The following is a 15221-nucleotide window of genomic DNA, read 5'->3' on the forward strand; positions in this document are numbered from 1 at the left end:
AAAGTCCTTGAATTGTTGTGATGAAAGATCACTTAAATGCTTGGTAAAATCAAATCATAAAATATCTCCAACAGAATTCACTCTTTATTATTATTGTTTCATTAAAGAAAGAACATTTCCACAGAAATCTGGGAATTTTTGTACTTTTCCTCAAATTACTGGAAACTGATGTCGCTGAGAGGAAGAAGCGTAGTGGAAGCGAGCAGCCACTCAACCTGCACACACAGCAGGATCAGTAATAAATAAATAAAAGGAAATCTGTCCAAGCTAAAGTCGAATCACACCAAAGAATTATTGTATGTACCACAGTCTTAACACAAGAGAACAATCTTCATATAATTTAAATACAATAATAAATTAACAAAATATTAAAACTGGAAAGCTAGTCCTCAACTACTGTTACACAGATTTGTTCTTTTTATTAATAAAGATCATTTGAAAGATCCCCAATTAACATGCAGATTTACACCAAAATGGGCCTGAGTAGCATAATCTCGTAGTTAGCTTAAGCATGGCATTAGCCCAGCAGTCAGTTCTAAATGTTCCCTATAGAATGGCTTGTACTTTAATTCTAACTTCACCTCATGACCAATTTAGAAAAAGTCCTCTAAGGCCTGCTTCGATGTATGCAAACTACATGGAAATCCAGTTTACTTGAGCTCGATTCAAAGTAGATGCTAATTTTCAGATCTGATATTTCTCTCTGATGAGACAAACACAACTCGTCTTCTTTAGTCGTTCATCACCTTAAATAACCCCGAAAGTTTGCATCCCTTCATGTTTATTTATGCACTCCAACAGAAAAAGGAAATATACAAATATAACCTAAGAAATAAAGAACAAATCAATCATGTTTGGTTTCACTTTTGCAAATGATAAAAGTAATATACCAAAGGTATATTAGGTGCATTTATGATATTGAGCCTCTTTTATGCAGATATAGAAACAAACAGTGGTAACTATGGGGGGCATTTCTCATGCTTTAAGAGGTATTTCTTTTCTGGAGGTTTCCACCAGCTCACGTTTAGGTCATCAGATGTACCGCCCAGCTTATTTTTAACCTGTGTAAGAGAAACAAAAATGTAATGGTTATATCGGAACTTAAACACTCATTAGCCACTTAATTAGGTACAGTTATTCAGCTAGTAAAGCAAATCTAATAATCCAGTTACATCTGTTAGCTAAGAACAAGAATCCGAGGCTACAGTTCACGCAGGCTCACCAAATTAGGCCAAAAGAAGATTAGAAAAATGTTTTCTGGTTTGATTTGTCTCAGTTTCTGATGCAATATTCAGAAAGTGTAAGAATCTGAGACTTTCCGGGAACACCCTGGATATTTTAGTGCTAGGTAGCATCATTTAAACACCGCATTGTCCCTAAATGTTGTTGCTGACTGTGCCTATCTACTGTATCCACAGTTCACTGTATTCAAATGGCCTCTACAGCATGGGTCCCCAATCCCAGTCCAAAAGGGCCGGTGTCCCTGCAGGTTTTAGATGTGTCCTTGATCCAACACAGCTGATTTAAATGGACAAATTACCTTCTCAACATGTCTTGAAGTTCTCCAGAGGCCTGGTAATGAACTAATCATGTGATTCAGGTGTGTTGACTCAGGGTGAGATCTAAAACCTGCAGGGATACCGGCCCTCGTGGACTGGGATTGGGGACCCCTGCCATAAAGAATTAAAACTCCCTGAAGGCAAAAGAGTCCAGCTGAGTACTACTACTCTGTATGTGATAAACTGTCCAGTGAGAATAGATGGTCACCTTTAAATTTTGTACAAAAGAGTGTAATAAAGTTGTGTCCATTTAAAATGTATGTTGACGTTACAGTGACCTACAGAGTTGATATTCAGTCCACCTCAAAAACGTCTGGCAGATGTTCTCATTGCATAAACTTTACTTGGCATTTTATGACTCTTCACAACTTACCCATTTCAAGACAGACTCCCTCACACCCGGGTCTGTCATGTCCACATCAGCACTGAGCTGCATTTGCACCAATGTCTTCTTCCGCGGAGCTGGTAAGGTTATAAATTCCTCTTTAATTTTAGTTCATCATCATTTCAAATGCTAACAGTTGTAATTATACAATTATACACTAATTTTTAAATGAAACTTTTTGTAATTTCTTGTTCTCTACATTTTGATAAACTACACTGTAATATAAGTGTAAAACATCAACAGTGCTTTCCAGTTATATCTGCCTTTAGTTTTCTTGCTCTAATCACCAGAAATCTTTTTACGTGTACAATAAGAGTGAATTTTTTGGGGGGTCAATTTAAAATTAAGCTCCCAAACACCTTTTATTTTTTAATAACAGGAACTGGTCCTTCCAACTTTCTGCCACTACATTGCACTGCAGATCCCACAAGGTTTACACACACTCTTTGAAAATGATTATAAGTAATGATTATAAATAATAATAATAATAACAATAATAATAAACCCAATATATACCTTAATGGATAACATTTTCTTCGATTTAGGAAAACAAATTTAAAAAGTGATCAAAATTACTTATTTTGATAGTACAGGGTTAGTCATCACCAGAGATGGGCAGTAACGCGTTACAAGTAACGCGTTACTGTAATCCGATTACTTTTTTCAAGTAACGAGTAAAGTAAGGGATTACTATTGCAAAAACGGTAATTAGATTACAGTTACTTTCCCATAGGAACGCTGCGTTACTGCGTTACTAAAACCGTGATTTTCTTGCGAGAATGTCTCATGACAGTGACGTAAGCCAGTGTGATGTTCGTGACAACAGCTGTGTGCAGATCAACAATGGATAATATATCGAGTGCGGGAGAGAGTATGAGCGTGCAGCGTTTAAAGCGTGGAAGTACTGACCTTATTTTGAGTTTGATTCCGTAAAAAGTGACAAAAACATTAGTGTCCGCTGTGCGTGGGAAGAAAACTTCTTTTTACAGCGAAAAAAACTAAACTTCCAAGCAAGCACGAGTAGCTACGATGTAATGACAAACTCACAGAGAAACTGCGGTATCCTTCCACTGACCGCTGCGGCACACCTGCACCAGGATAAACCTCCGCCTACTCTACTCCTGCTTTACAGGTGAAAATAGAGCAAAAGGACCGCTAGTCTTTGACTTTATTTATTTTCTGCTGTGTTTTACTTGCATCTGAAAGAGTGAGTGTAAACACAAAAAAAAAAAAAAATTATATATATATATATATATATATATATATATATATATATATATATATATATATATATATATATATTATGTGCTGGAATGTGCAGGAAATAGGTTTAATTGTTAAACTAATTTCTTCCAGTCAGAGAATGGTGCATATAATTAAAATTTTGCTTCATGCATAAAGTTAAAAGATTAAAACTAACAAAACAAGTTTTAAAAAGAGACTTTTCCATTTGATTACATTTTGTATGATGGATTATGTATAAAAAGTAGAATTGGGCTGAAAGATCTATCGCTTTATCACCTATTCAGGTTGTAAATCATGTTTTTAAAAAGTAACTAAGTAACTAAGTAACTAAGTAATTAATTACTTTTGAAAATAAGTAATCAGTAAAGTAACGGGATTACTTTTTGGGGGAAGTAATCAGTAATTAATTACTGATTACTTTTTTCAAGTAACTTGACCAACACTGGTCATCACTGATAATCATTTTGACCTCAGAGAATTTTTAAAAGGTTATCATACAAATCATGGTTTGTGGTTTATGACAGAATAAAGAAATGATTACCGGTGTAGCAAATAAAGGGCTGTTTTTCAGCATAGCGCCTTTGGACCATCCCAAGAGGATTGCTGCTGACCTCAAGCACACCACAATCGCTGAGTTGAGCTGACGTTAACACAGAGAGTCCCCAGGGTATGAACGAGGGTTCGCTTCCATCAGACCACCTCCAGGACATCCTCGTCAGGCCGATCCACACCTGCTGGTTTGTCACCAAGGCTTGCAGCAGGTCATTTTCCTGCTGGTTCCGCACTCGGGCCAGATCTGTGTACGTAGTCCTGCAGTAGCTCTGAGCAGAGAGCCAGTCCATGGTGTTGGTGACCAGGACAAACCTTTCAGAAACGTCAGTGGCAAGTGCTACAGAAAAAAACAGATGTTTGGGGAAAAAAATGCTCAGTTAGTCAGCAGAATAATTTTAATATCTCAAATTACATAATGATTATGATCCTGGGGTGCACAATGTTAGATCCAAGGTTTCCAGAATATTATAAAACAAAGTGCAAAAAGTTGCTGGTTTTTTTTTTTTGCTTGTAATTGCTTCTAATGTGCTTGTTTGGTGTCATAATTTCTGATTTGGTTCTTTATAATTTTCTCACTTTAAGGTTTAAAAGAGTGACTCTCGTTTCAAAGCGGGGGGGGGGGGGGGGGGGGAGACTGTGGTATGGACTGTGGCTCACACAAAAGGTAAAAAGCACAGAAAAGTGTTAAAAATCTTACCAGTGTAGCAGAAGAAGCTTAAAGTGGAGTTGCACGGTGTAGCATACCATTCCCCTGTTGCTGACATGCTTGCACAGGACTGAACACTGGGCTCACCACTTGCCCAGTTCCAGTACACAGGTTCTCCTTCTTTGTAGTCATCATTTTCAGACACTGACCAGCCCCAATCTCTGTACAAACCTAAATACACAAAGGGACCACCAGACCCCACCAGACCTGCTAAATCCTCCAAGTCCTGCTCATCAGTTACGGTTGCCAAATCAGTGTACATGTCTCTACAGTACTGCTGGGCAGTGAGCCAGTCTTTAGGGTTGTTGATAAAGTGGTACAGAGGACGTTGGTAAGAGAAGGTGAAATGGCACAGACCTGTGTGTAATGCCAAAGATTAAAAAAAAATTTTGTATCACAGCTTTTATGCCTTCTACATCCATCCTTCAACACTTCAGTATTGATGTAGATCAATTAACTTTAAAGGCAAGAGAGAAAATGTACTCACCAGAGAATAGAAAGATGCAAAACATCTTCTTCTCCATGGTCTCTGCTTTCAGAGAGATTAAAGTATACTCATAAAAACACAAAAAGGTGGATTACATCCAAATGTCAGGCAATAATCTAAGCCCCCAATAACTCCTACCTGTGAAGGAGACAGCTCTGATGTGAAAAGCTGGATGCAGCCTTCTCTTGAATCTGCAAATTCAAAGCAGGTGTCTGCCTGGATTTCCGGATCTTATGTCCTTGCAGGTAGATGCAAAAATCTACTTTTGTTCAAGAAAAAGAGTTTTGCATGTCTGTGACCTCCAGCAAACTTGGAAATGTCTCAAACATAAAAGGATTATATTTAACAGTAAGAATTCATAAACAAACTAATTCCACAGTTTTCATCATCTCCACTGAGAGATTTGCTGCTTGAACTGACAAGACTCTATCTCATTAAGTGTTCTTGATAATCTTTTATATTTTCCTTAAGACTGGATTACATCCATCATGTCGAGGAAGAAAGGTGACTCGAAATACTGAATGCTTTCATAAGCAGTAACTTTGCCGTAACACCTGTACAAGATAAGAAAGTTTGAATATTGTGCTTTGCATTTGTTCAACATGTGCCAAGCATAACGCTGCAGAGACAATAATTTATCATAGATTTTCCTATAAGCATTTTTTCATATCAGAAGCAGGAGGACATAACTCAGAAGTCCTCGCTCTCTCATACAGGACAAATAATCCCTCCTGCAGCATTTAGCCTTAGTCAGAAGGCCTCTGTGAATGCAAAGCACATGGAAACACACGTAGTCCTGCTGGGGATGACGCAAACATTTATTTAAAAAACAAATCACCACAAAACACTGATCAAAACATAGTCACAGCCTTAATCTGGCAATTTCTCTCTTTTTTTTTTAAATTAACTAACAACAACCATAATAAATAAGCACCAGTAAACAAGTGAAGTAGGGTCAGACTCAAAGGCATATGTCTCTCCATCACTGTACTGAATTAGTGAGCACCATTAAACATTATAACATTAATTACATTGTGTAACTAAAATACAATTTATATACAAATTCAGGTGTGGCAGCAGTGCTCTGGATCACTGCTGCGTTATGAAAAGGGCAGGATATACAATAAAACACTTTTGTCAAGCATTTAAGTGCAATAAGTTTGTCGCTCATTTAACATTAAATATGTTTTTGTGCTTTTTGACATTTTTTGCCTCAATTCTTTTTTTTTTTTACATAATTTTAACCCTGTAAAGCCTGAAACATGAAATAATTGCCAGCAAATTCTAATGTTTTGAGGCTGAAGTGTTCATTAAATTTAAAAATAAATAAATTAAATATCAAAGTTTTAATTTTTACTACATTTGGCATTTTTGTCTACAGTTTGTTTATCTTGAAAACTTAAATAAAGAGGGTTAGGGTTCAAAAATCATACTTACGTCTTAAAATAGTATGGACCAAATATAATACATTTGACTTTACAGGGTTAGTGTTGCATGTTTTTGAATGTGTCCCTATATCTTCATCTCATCTGGCATTTCTGCACCTTATACTCCAATCTGCGTATTAAAATGTTTTATATCTTTTTAAAAAATGATGATTTGATTATGTTCTAAAGTACACTCATCAAGCTAAAAAGAACCCAAACACTTTCTGTTCAAAGATGCAAAGATGAAGCTTAGTCAGGGCCAATTAATCCCAAATAGCTAGAAGAAATTAAAAATTGCATCTGAAACAGGAGATTGTGTTTTATTGTGGCTTCTTTCACATCATTTAACCACGTCATTGGTTAAAAAGACAATATTAAAAAAAAAGAAGCATTTCTTGCTGTTAGTGCAACTTTTTTGTAGAGTCCCAAAAAAACCTTTTATAACAACAGCAAATGTATTAGAGAAAGGCTCTTCATTTAAGCACCACTGTCACCATTCACATCAATACTTCAAGCCATGAAACATGTTACATAGAACCCAAATACCAAAAAAGCTTTAAGATTAATATTCGAGTTTAGTAAAGATAAAACATCCCTTGCATCTTTAAAAAGCAGGTATCGGCTCCTCCAGTCTATGACTCATGATTGACAGTTGTGATAATCAATGGCCCTTTGTTTTTTCCTTCGTCGCAAACGCCTGGGCTGAAGAAGGGGTAAACTTTCTCAGAGAAAAGGCACCCAGTAAAGGTGTAGATTTGAGATCTGGCCTCCACGTCGAAGAACGACACAGTTCCCTTGTCGTAATCCGTAAAGACCCCCACAATCTCCGGTTTCTCCTTGAGAGGAAGACGGACCGAAGGGGAGTCTAAAGCTCGATACTCATCGCCGTTCCTCAAGCGCACTGTCCAGTAGCCGTTCTCTGGCTTGGAGGTGATCATGCCCTTCCTGTTGACAGACCCTTTGACCACGCCCAGATCCCAGAAGGTCTTTTGACCGACTGAAACCTGATTAAAAACCAAATATGAGAATGAGAGAGATCAAAAACGTGTTTTGCATTTCTAGGATTACTAGGATTTTATAATTAAGTAGTTCACCTGGAAGTAGAACCTCCCCGAGATGTAGCCTTGCTTGGCCAAAACACAGATGACAGGGTCGAAGCGTTGGGGGTTGTCTGGAACAACGTGAAGAAGCTCACCACGACCCGCTTGCTTCCCGTCAGCTGTTAAGACGATGTTTGGATGGGCAGTGTCCGGATCTAAAACCACGTCAACTAGAAGGTAAAATGAAAATAACTTTAGTTTATACAACTTCTAATGGTTGGTATGCAAATCAGACACGATTGGCTTACATATAATTAAGGTTTGTTCGCCAAAATCAGCTGAGAAATGCACCAGTCATCCTGCACCCATAATTTGAATAGAATAGAAGAACAGATACAAAAGTTTGGATACAAAAGTTAAGAAAGTTAAGAAAGCTTCTCTAAGCATATGACTAAAAGTATCTTTACAAGCATTCCTATACATAAGCACGCAAAACATGCATTTGCCTAAATATGACAGAATAAGACAGAAAGCAATGCAGTGCTATTTATTTATGCATTTAAATGTGTGCATACCTGCATATTTCTGCATCCTCTTCATCTCTGTCATAAGAAAAGTAAGATGATGAGTTCTGACATTTTTAAGAAGAGCTCCAGCTCAAAAATAAAAGGCTGTTTTTCCTGCTAAGCTTGTGTCACCTTCTTTCTTCAAATTTTCCATTTCATTCATGAAGGTCCGTTCAACTTTAGACAACGCTCTCCGCACAGTCCCCACACAGAGCTCAGGTGGTATGTTGATCTCCATCCACTCTTTTGTGGGTGGAGGTGATGTAATAGAGGGCAAATGCTTTATAAGAGAGAAATAGAGCATAGAAAGTTTAATGCTGGCATTTAAAATTTAGTCTTTTTATATAACAAAATGACAAAAACTAAATGAATGCCCTTAACACACATTCAATATTTCCTACATATAAAGATGAGATTTTTTTAAATGTAATTAAGTGATGCCAAAGCCAAAAAAGTTTCAACCGTCATCAGTCTAACTCAAAGTCCTAGTTTAATGTTAACCTGCAGGAGGTGCAGGTGATCCTCAGTATTCTTCAGCTCCTCCATCTCCGTGTTTCTCCTCTGCAGCTCAGTGATCTCCTGCTGCAGCTCACTGATGAACTCCTCCGCCCTCCTCTCCACTGCCTTCTGCTTCTCCTTTATCTCTGCATTCACTTCGGTCTGTCTCTCCTTGATGGTATGAATCAGAGACGTAAAGAGACGATCGCTCTCCTTCACCTCCATCTCTCCACTTACCTGAATGAAAAAGAAAAGATTGAGTTATGTGTTACGTTTGCTGCTGTGTGATCATCTTGGTCTTTTCGATGGTCTGTTTCTGAAATCCTTCCCTGCTTTTCCTGGACAGCTTACCATGACATTGAAACCACTGACTGTCTTGTTGTATTACAACGACCTTTGGGTCCTTGAATTTTCATATGCGTGTTCCTTTAATACAAGCAGCCCCTCTAAAACTGCTCTCTGGGACAGCTCTGGTCTGTCCTGCTGCACTATGTAGCCCAGCACACTCCAAAAACTACACAGGAATGTCTCAAGAAACCACATGGACTTAAGTCAATAAATCAATCCCATTACGTTACTGTGCCATAGATAGTATAAAAGATGTGGGGGAAAAAATAGGACCTGAACCTAGAGACTAAGCCCATAGTCTCATCAGGAACGTGCCTACTGAGGTCACAGAGAAAGGGGGGGAAGCTGAACGCTATATTTGCATAGACCTAAATGCAATCTGATGTCATGGGCCATGTAGCCGAGGTTGTCTCTATTATGATTAATTATGTATCCTGGCATTAAGTCTCCAAATAAAGGACCTGGAGGGAACCAACACAGAAACGGGCAGAACTGTTCCAGAGGGTTTCATACTGTGACTATTGTCTACATTATACATGCTTCTCTAAACCCTAACGCTTAGTTACGCTGCAATAGGTGTAGGCTGCTGCAGACTTTCCATGATGCACTGAGTGTTTCTACTTCACTCACCTTTTTCACTCCCTATGTTTTTATGCACCACTCTGTATTTAGTCAACAATTTCCCCTAGGGATCAATAAATTGTTCTGATTCTGATTAAGCAGTATCATGTAGATGTGTAGATGTTACTGAGCTTTATCTATCCAACAATTAGTTAAGCTGAAGGAATATCTAACGGACATTAAGACCTGGCTGACCTCCAATTTGTTGCTTCCAAATTGAGATAAAACTGAGGTTATTGTACTCGGACCTAAAAATCTTGTGTTTTCATGTTGTCTAACCAGATTCTTAATCTGGATGGCACAACCTTGGAGTTGTTGACCAGCATATGTCCTTCAATGCATATATTAAACACATATGTAAGACTGCTTTGTAGCATTTCCACAATATCTCTAAAATGACAAACATCTTGTCTCAGAGCGATGCTGAAAAACTAGTTCATGCTTTTCTTAAATCATACCCAAAACCAGGGGTGCTGAACTCCAGGCCTCGAGGGCCGGTGTCCTGCAGGTTTTAGATCTCACCCTGGGCCAACACACCTGAATCAAATGACTAGTTCATTACCAGGCCTCTGGAGAACTTAAAGACATGTTGAGGAGGAATTTAGCCATTTAAATCTGCTGTGTTGGATAAAGGATACATTTAAAACCTGCAGGACACCGGCCCTTGAGGCTTGGATTTGGAAACCCCTGACCTAAATCCTCTCTTAGTTATGCTGCAATATGTGTAGGCTGCTGCACACTTTCCATGATGCAAGAAATGTTTCTTCTTCACTCACCGTTTTCACTCCCTATGTGTTTATACACCACTCTGCATTTAGTCATGTGTAATTATTCTCTGGTTTTCTTCCACAGAGTGCCTTTTGTCCTCTCTCCCTTCTCCCACATGTCTCGTTTCCTCTATATATGTTATTCTCTCATTTGAGTTTTGCATGTGTGCAACATGCTGCATATGCTTGTCTGTGTTCTTCTCCGTGTTGCTCTCTGTGGTTTTGCATCTTCATTTTTGCACACTTTAAATAAACCACCTTGCAACGGCAAGGGCTGCCCCTGGTGGCTGTTCAAAATAAAGCAGGTTCCTCACCCGCTCCACATTTAGGAATGTGAATCTGTCCTATATACGGTCTATGGATTATACATCTTCAAGAACAAATTAGATCCACCAAGGTCCTACAACAGGGGTCACGTACCAGAATCAAGAAAAATAAATCTTTTCAAGTAACTTTATTTTATTCTGATCCACTGAGCCTCTTGTGGTGAAGTCAGTGTCCCCGACTCATTTACTAGTCAAGTATTTCTCAGTTTGAACACTCAAAGCACTTCCTACTATAAATCTCACTCTCCCATTCACACATGCATTGATACAGTGGTTTTATCTATGCTTCATCTAACATTCACACTTTTACACTCTGATAGATCTATTAGGGCAGCGGTCTCAAACCTTTTTTGCGCCACGGACCGGTTTATGCCAGACAATATTTTCACGGACCGGCCTTTAAGGTGTCGCGGATAAATACAACAAAATAAAACTAGAACCGGTACCGAAAAAAAGACGATTTATTCATAACACACGTGAAAAGACCCAGGAAAACCGAGTTAACGATAAAAACGATAACAAAATAACGCTGAAAACCGATAAAAACCCTGAAAACCATCCATTTCACCTCAACTCTCGCAGCCTGGTACCAAACGACTCACGGACTTGGTATTCTGCTCTACAGATCAAGATTAATTCTACTCTTGGTCTAATTTCATGAAACTAACTGAACTATTTATACGCCTAGCCTCCTAAAGAACTGGTGTTTGTGTAAAAGTCTCTCTAAGCTTTTACCAAACTCATGTCAGACTTTCTAAACACATTTTTTGACTTTGACCAAAACAAGAAATCAGTAAGAGAGAATCCAACAAACCACATAACAGAAATATTTGCGTCGTGGCTCACCGTGCTGAGCTTCAAACAGTTTTTGATCTCCTCCCCTTTCTTCAGTCGCTCCTGGATCATCTGCTGAAAATCATTCTCACTCTTCTTAATAAGGACCTAATCAGGCACAAAATAAATGAAAAGGCATTGCTGATTGGCATGACTACAGGAAGTTGAATCATTATTCATTTCCTCGATTCCTCTATTCCTATGGTCAAGTGTTTAAGTGTGTGTAAGAGGAACTATAGATTTATAAGTATACATAAAAAATGTTCTGACAGTTTAGAAAGTTCACCACACACCTTCCTCTCCATGCTCTCGTCCTCTACAGAAACAACCTTGTGATCTCTGTGCTCAGTCTCAGTGCAGAACTGGCACACACACTTCTGCTCATCCCTGCAGAACATCTCCAGCAGCCGCTCGTGCTTCTTACACATCCTGTCCTGCAGGTTCTTCACCGGCTCCATGAGCTTGTGCAGCTTCAGGGTGACCACCCTCTTGTGAGGCTCCAGGTGGGATTCACAGTACGATGTCAGACACACCAGGCAGGATTTCAGTGCTTTCACCTGCAGGGACGTGGCGGCACAGACATCACACACCACCTCACCAGGCTGGGCTGAAGACAGCGGCGCGGCCGATGAGCAGACTATCATCTGTTTGAATGTGTCTGCGAGCTCTTTGAAAGCTATATTTATGCTCATTTCAGGCCTTGAAGGGAACGACCTGTCACACGCAGGGCACTGGCAGACATTAGTGCCTTCCCACTTGCTCTGAATGCAGGCTTGGCAGAAGTTGTGTCCGCAGGGAGTCGTCACCGGGTCTGTGAACACCTGCTCACAGACGGGACAGTAGAACTGTTTTTCTGGTAGCATGTTGGAGGCCATGACCTGCAGAACTGTAAATGAGGAAGTCAAATGATAAGCTGCAGGCAGAGGGAGTAAATGCAAATGTCTGAATGTCGTGATGAGAGGAGAGCTCGATAAAACATATTGTTCATGTCCGAAAACGCTACCAGAAAAAAATTATTTTAGCAACCTTGAGGCAACAAAAGGACTTTATTAACAAACGTTTAGCACTCTTGTGACTTCTGCTTGTGTGCTTGTGTGTGTGTGTGCGCGTGTCTGTGTAATTGTGTAAATATGTTGAAGCAAGCACTTCTTGAAATTCAGGCTGCATACACCCTGCACTCTTCAGTGTGCTTAATGAATGAGTCATTGTTTCCCAAACTGACACACCCATTCTTTCCACATGTTATTACTGTAATATAATAATAGTCTACTCTTCCACCAATCAAAATATCTTACTTAGAGATCAGAGGTATAATTATAATGACTTGCTACAAAAAACACTTCTGAACTCATAAGTGTGAGACTAGTTTCACAAAGCATGAAAGCAGCAATTTAACCCAAGAAACATTAAAGACTTTTGTAATTTGTTTTTATTTTAAAGGCAAGACTGGAAAAATACATATGCAAAGTCATTTAAGGTGAATCCGGATATTTGGAAATTCTGCAATGAACTGCAACTTGACTCCGACAAGTCAGCTCTGACAAGTGTTCAGGTTTTTTGTGGTTTGTTTGTTTTGGGTTTTTAGTCCACGTTGTTTCAGTTTCTTCATGAACGTTGCCAACTTGTCACCATCTCATTGGTTGGTGCTGCCTTGAAGCTTTATTCTTAGTGCTTTTTTGCCTCTATCATCATCTTGGTGTTTCCATAGTGAATGTGAGAAGTGTGATGACAGTCTGAGAAACCAAGGGTTACTTTTCTAGTAGAAATTGGCTTTGATTTTTAGATCAGAAAGATCATGTCCATCATTTATATACAGTATATGTTTCTGTCTTAACCTTCTGAGGTGTGAGTCCCTATTTGAGGCGACTTTTGTTGTGATTTGGCACTATATAAATAAAATTGAATTGAATTGAATTATTTCTAACCCTTGTTGACCCTAATTTCACCCTTGCCCTGTAATTCAGAGAAAGCAAAAACAGGCTTTTTTCCCTCTCTTGGTTCACATTTGTTGCCTAATGGACAAAATTGAAGAGAACAATTTAATAAAAAGTCCATTTTCTGATTGTCCCAGTTCAGAGTTGGGGTTAGACGTTAATAGCAGGTTTTTTTGGTCTTCCCCAATCCAATCTGATATTAATTTGGCAAAGAGGGGAATAAAAGCAATGCACAGGCCATCATATGTCACTACTGGGCCTTGAGTTATAGGTATTGTTGCACTCAAGTTCTTCTTGTGTGTTAAGCAATTAGGGTTGGGGTCCTGAGGTAGGCTAGTAGACGGGTTTAAGGGTTGGGATTATCATAATGACTTATATGTTAAAGGGTTAAATGCTCACAAACATAGTGGTGTTGGAAGAACTCCTACCACAGGAGAATATGAGGAAAGCAGCTCCTGAAGAAAACCCAACCCAGCAGTTATTACCAAATAACTACAATTAGTAAAAACTGAACTTTACACCCTTTGTTAAAGAACCAGTTTAGCTAAATTTGTGGTAAACAAATGAAAGTTTATTGCCCTTAGCTTTGCATAATTACTGCTTCTCTCCACCAGAATCAGCCAGCCAGCTCACTAATGTAAACTTTTCATATTATTTGTTTAACCTACTCCATAAACCAAGGTGTAAAAACAGCAGTGGTGGTTTCTTATAGTAACGTGAAGCCACATTGAGACACAGCCAACTTTTTACACCTTTTTAAAATCTTTATAGTGAGCTAAGTTTGACAACTGCTACGCAGTCACTACACAAAGGGATTTATATGAATCTCCCCAGCCAAGAACAGGCATTTTACTCCAAACTCCCTTAAGAACACATTCCAGCGCACACACAGTGAAGGCTTTTAGGCCATATACAGATCTAACTGGGTCAATCATTACAAACTTCAGTCATCATAAAGATTTATTCCATACTTGGAACAAGCTGATCGGGCAGTGAGTGGATTTTAACTACGCTGAAAGCTACAAAACTAAAGAGGAAGCAGCTTATGTAAAGGCACCAATTAAATGCATTCAGTTAACAAGTGCACAAACAGGCGGCTGTTTCTTTTTTAGAGGATAGTCTTAAGCACACAAGTGAAGCTTGTTACATTTCAAATGCAAACAACTAGCAACATTTTACATGTGTTATTACTGTACTCTTTGAATACTCAGGATTTAGCTTTGTGCAGCCTATCTAAACAACTCTCCAATAAGGGGTGCACATGTGCTGTTCCTCTTTTGAATTAATTGATGCTGCTTGACCTGATCTGTTTCACAGTTTAAGAATTAAATAAAAAACTTTCTGCTCATACTTACAGCTTTTCTTCTGTAATGGAAGTTATCCAACCACTCCTGTGTTCTTACTGACAGCAGATCAGGTGACTCCTGCTGCATAAATTGGCATGAATAGATAACAGGACTAGCTGTTAAACAGGAAAATGTAACGTCACAACTGTTATTCATCAGCCCGGCCCTCCCACTCCTGAGCCCTGCTCCGGTTTCTCTTTACTTCCTAATCTTAAAACGGCAGCATTCTCAGCACAGCCCAGCATTAGTTACATACCACATGAATGTGCACGTTTAGCACATACTTTGTGTGCACAGGAGTGTGTAATAATAGGTTTCATACTAGCAAGGAGTGTGTTTACCTCATGGGTGTGGTGTTTAAGTCCAATGGTTGTCCAATGTTTTCTCCTCACGAAGGCCTTAGACAGCAGAATACTCTGAGGAACGCTGCAGAGCTTTGCACTGGTTAAAAGGACATGTTCAGCTTTCATAATCAAACTTGAATAAAAGCCATGAGGAAGAATAGATGGGTACAGGCAAGGCTGGCTGATATCATCTCTGAATGGAGTTACAGTAGCTGTTTCACACCCACTGGGGCTCT

At 39.0% G+C, this 15221-nt stretch overlaps 2 protein-coding genes across 2 annotated transcripts; both read right to left on the reverse strand.

Moving 5' to 3' along the window:
• Positions 1-959: 959 nt before the first annotated feature.
• Positions 960-4971, reverse strand: LOC148104111 (C-type mannose receptor 2-like). The gene is made up of 5 exons (XM_087839265.1): positions 4935-4971; positions 4439-4804; positions 3731-4078; positions 1933-2021; positions 960-1061 (listed from the first exon to the last, which is right to left on the reverse strand). The coding sequence occupies exons 1-5, from the start codon at positions 4969-4971 to the stop codon at positions 960-962; spliced, it is 942 nt and encodes a 313-aa protein (XP_087695391.1).
• A 1868-nt stretch (positions 4972-6839) lies between these two features.
• LOC102782402 (E3 ubiquitin-protein ligase TRIM39-like) lies at positions 6840-14682 on the reverse strand. The gene is made up of 8 exons (XM_006807060.3): positions 14651-14682; positions 11655-12247; positions 11374-11469; positions 8469-8702; positions 8100-8247; positions 7977-8003; positions 7456-7631; positions 6840-7365 (listed from the first exon to the last, which is right to left on the reverse strand). Exons 2-8 carry the CDS (start codon positions 12234-12236, stop codon positions 6994-6996), a joined length of 1635 nt encoding a protein of 544 aa, XP_006807123.3. The 5' UTR covers positions 12237-12247; positions 14651-14682; the 3' UTR covers positions 6840-6993.
• Between the last annotated feature and the right edge of the window lie 539 nt (positions 14683-15221).

Source organism: Neolamprologus brichardi, chromosome 3 (genome assembly GCF_056152115.1).
Source record: "Neolamprologus brichardi isolate AB-2024 chromosome 3, ASM5615211v1, whole genome shotgun sequence".
NCBI classification, from domain to species: domain Eukaryota; kingdom Metazoa; phylum Chordata; class Actinopteri; order Cichliformes; family Cichlidae; genus Neolamprologus; species Neolamprologus brichardi.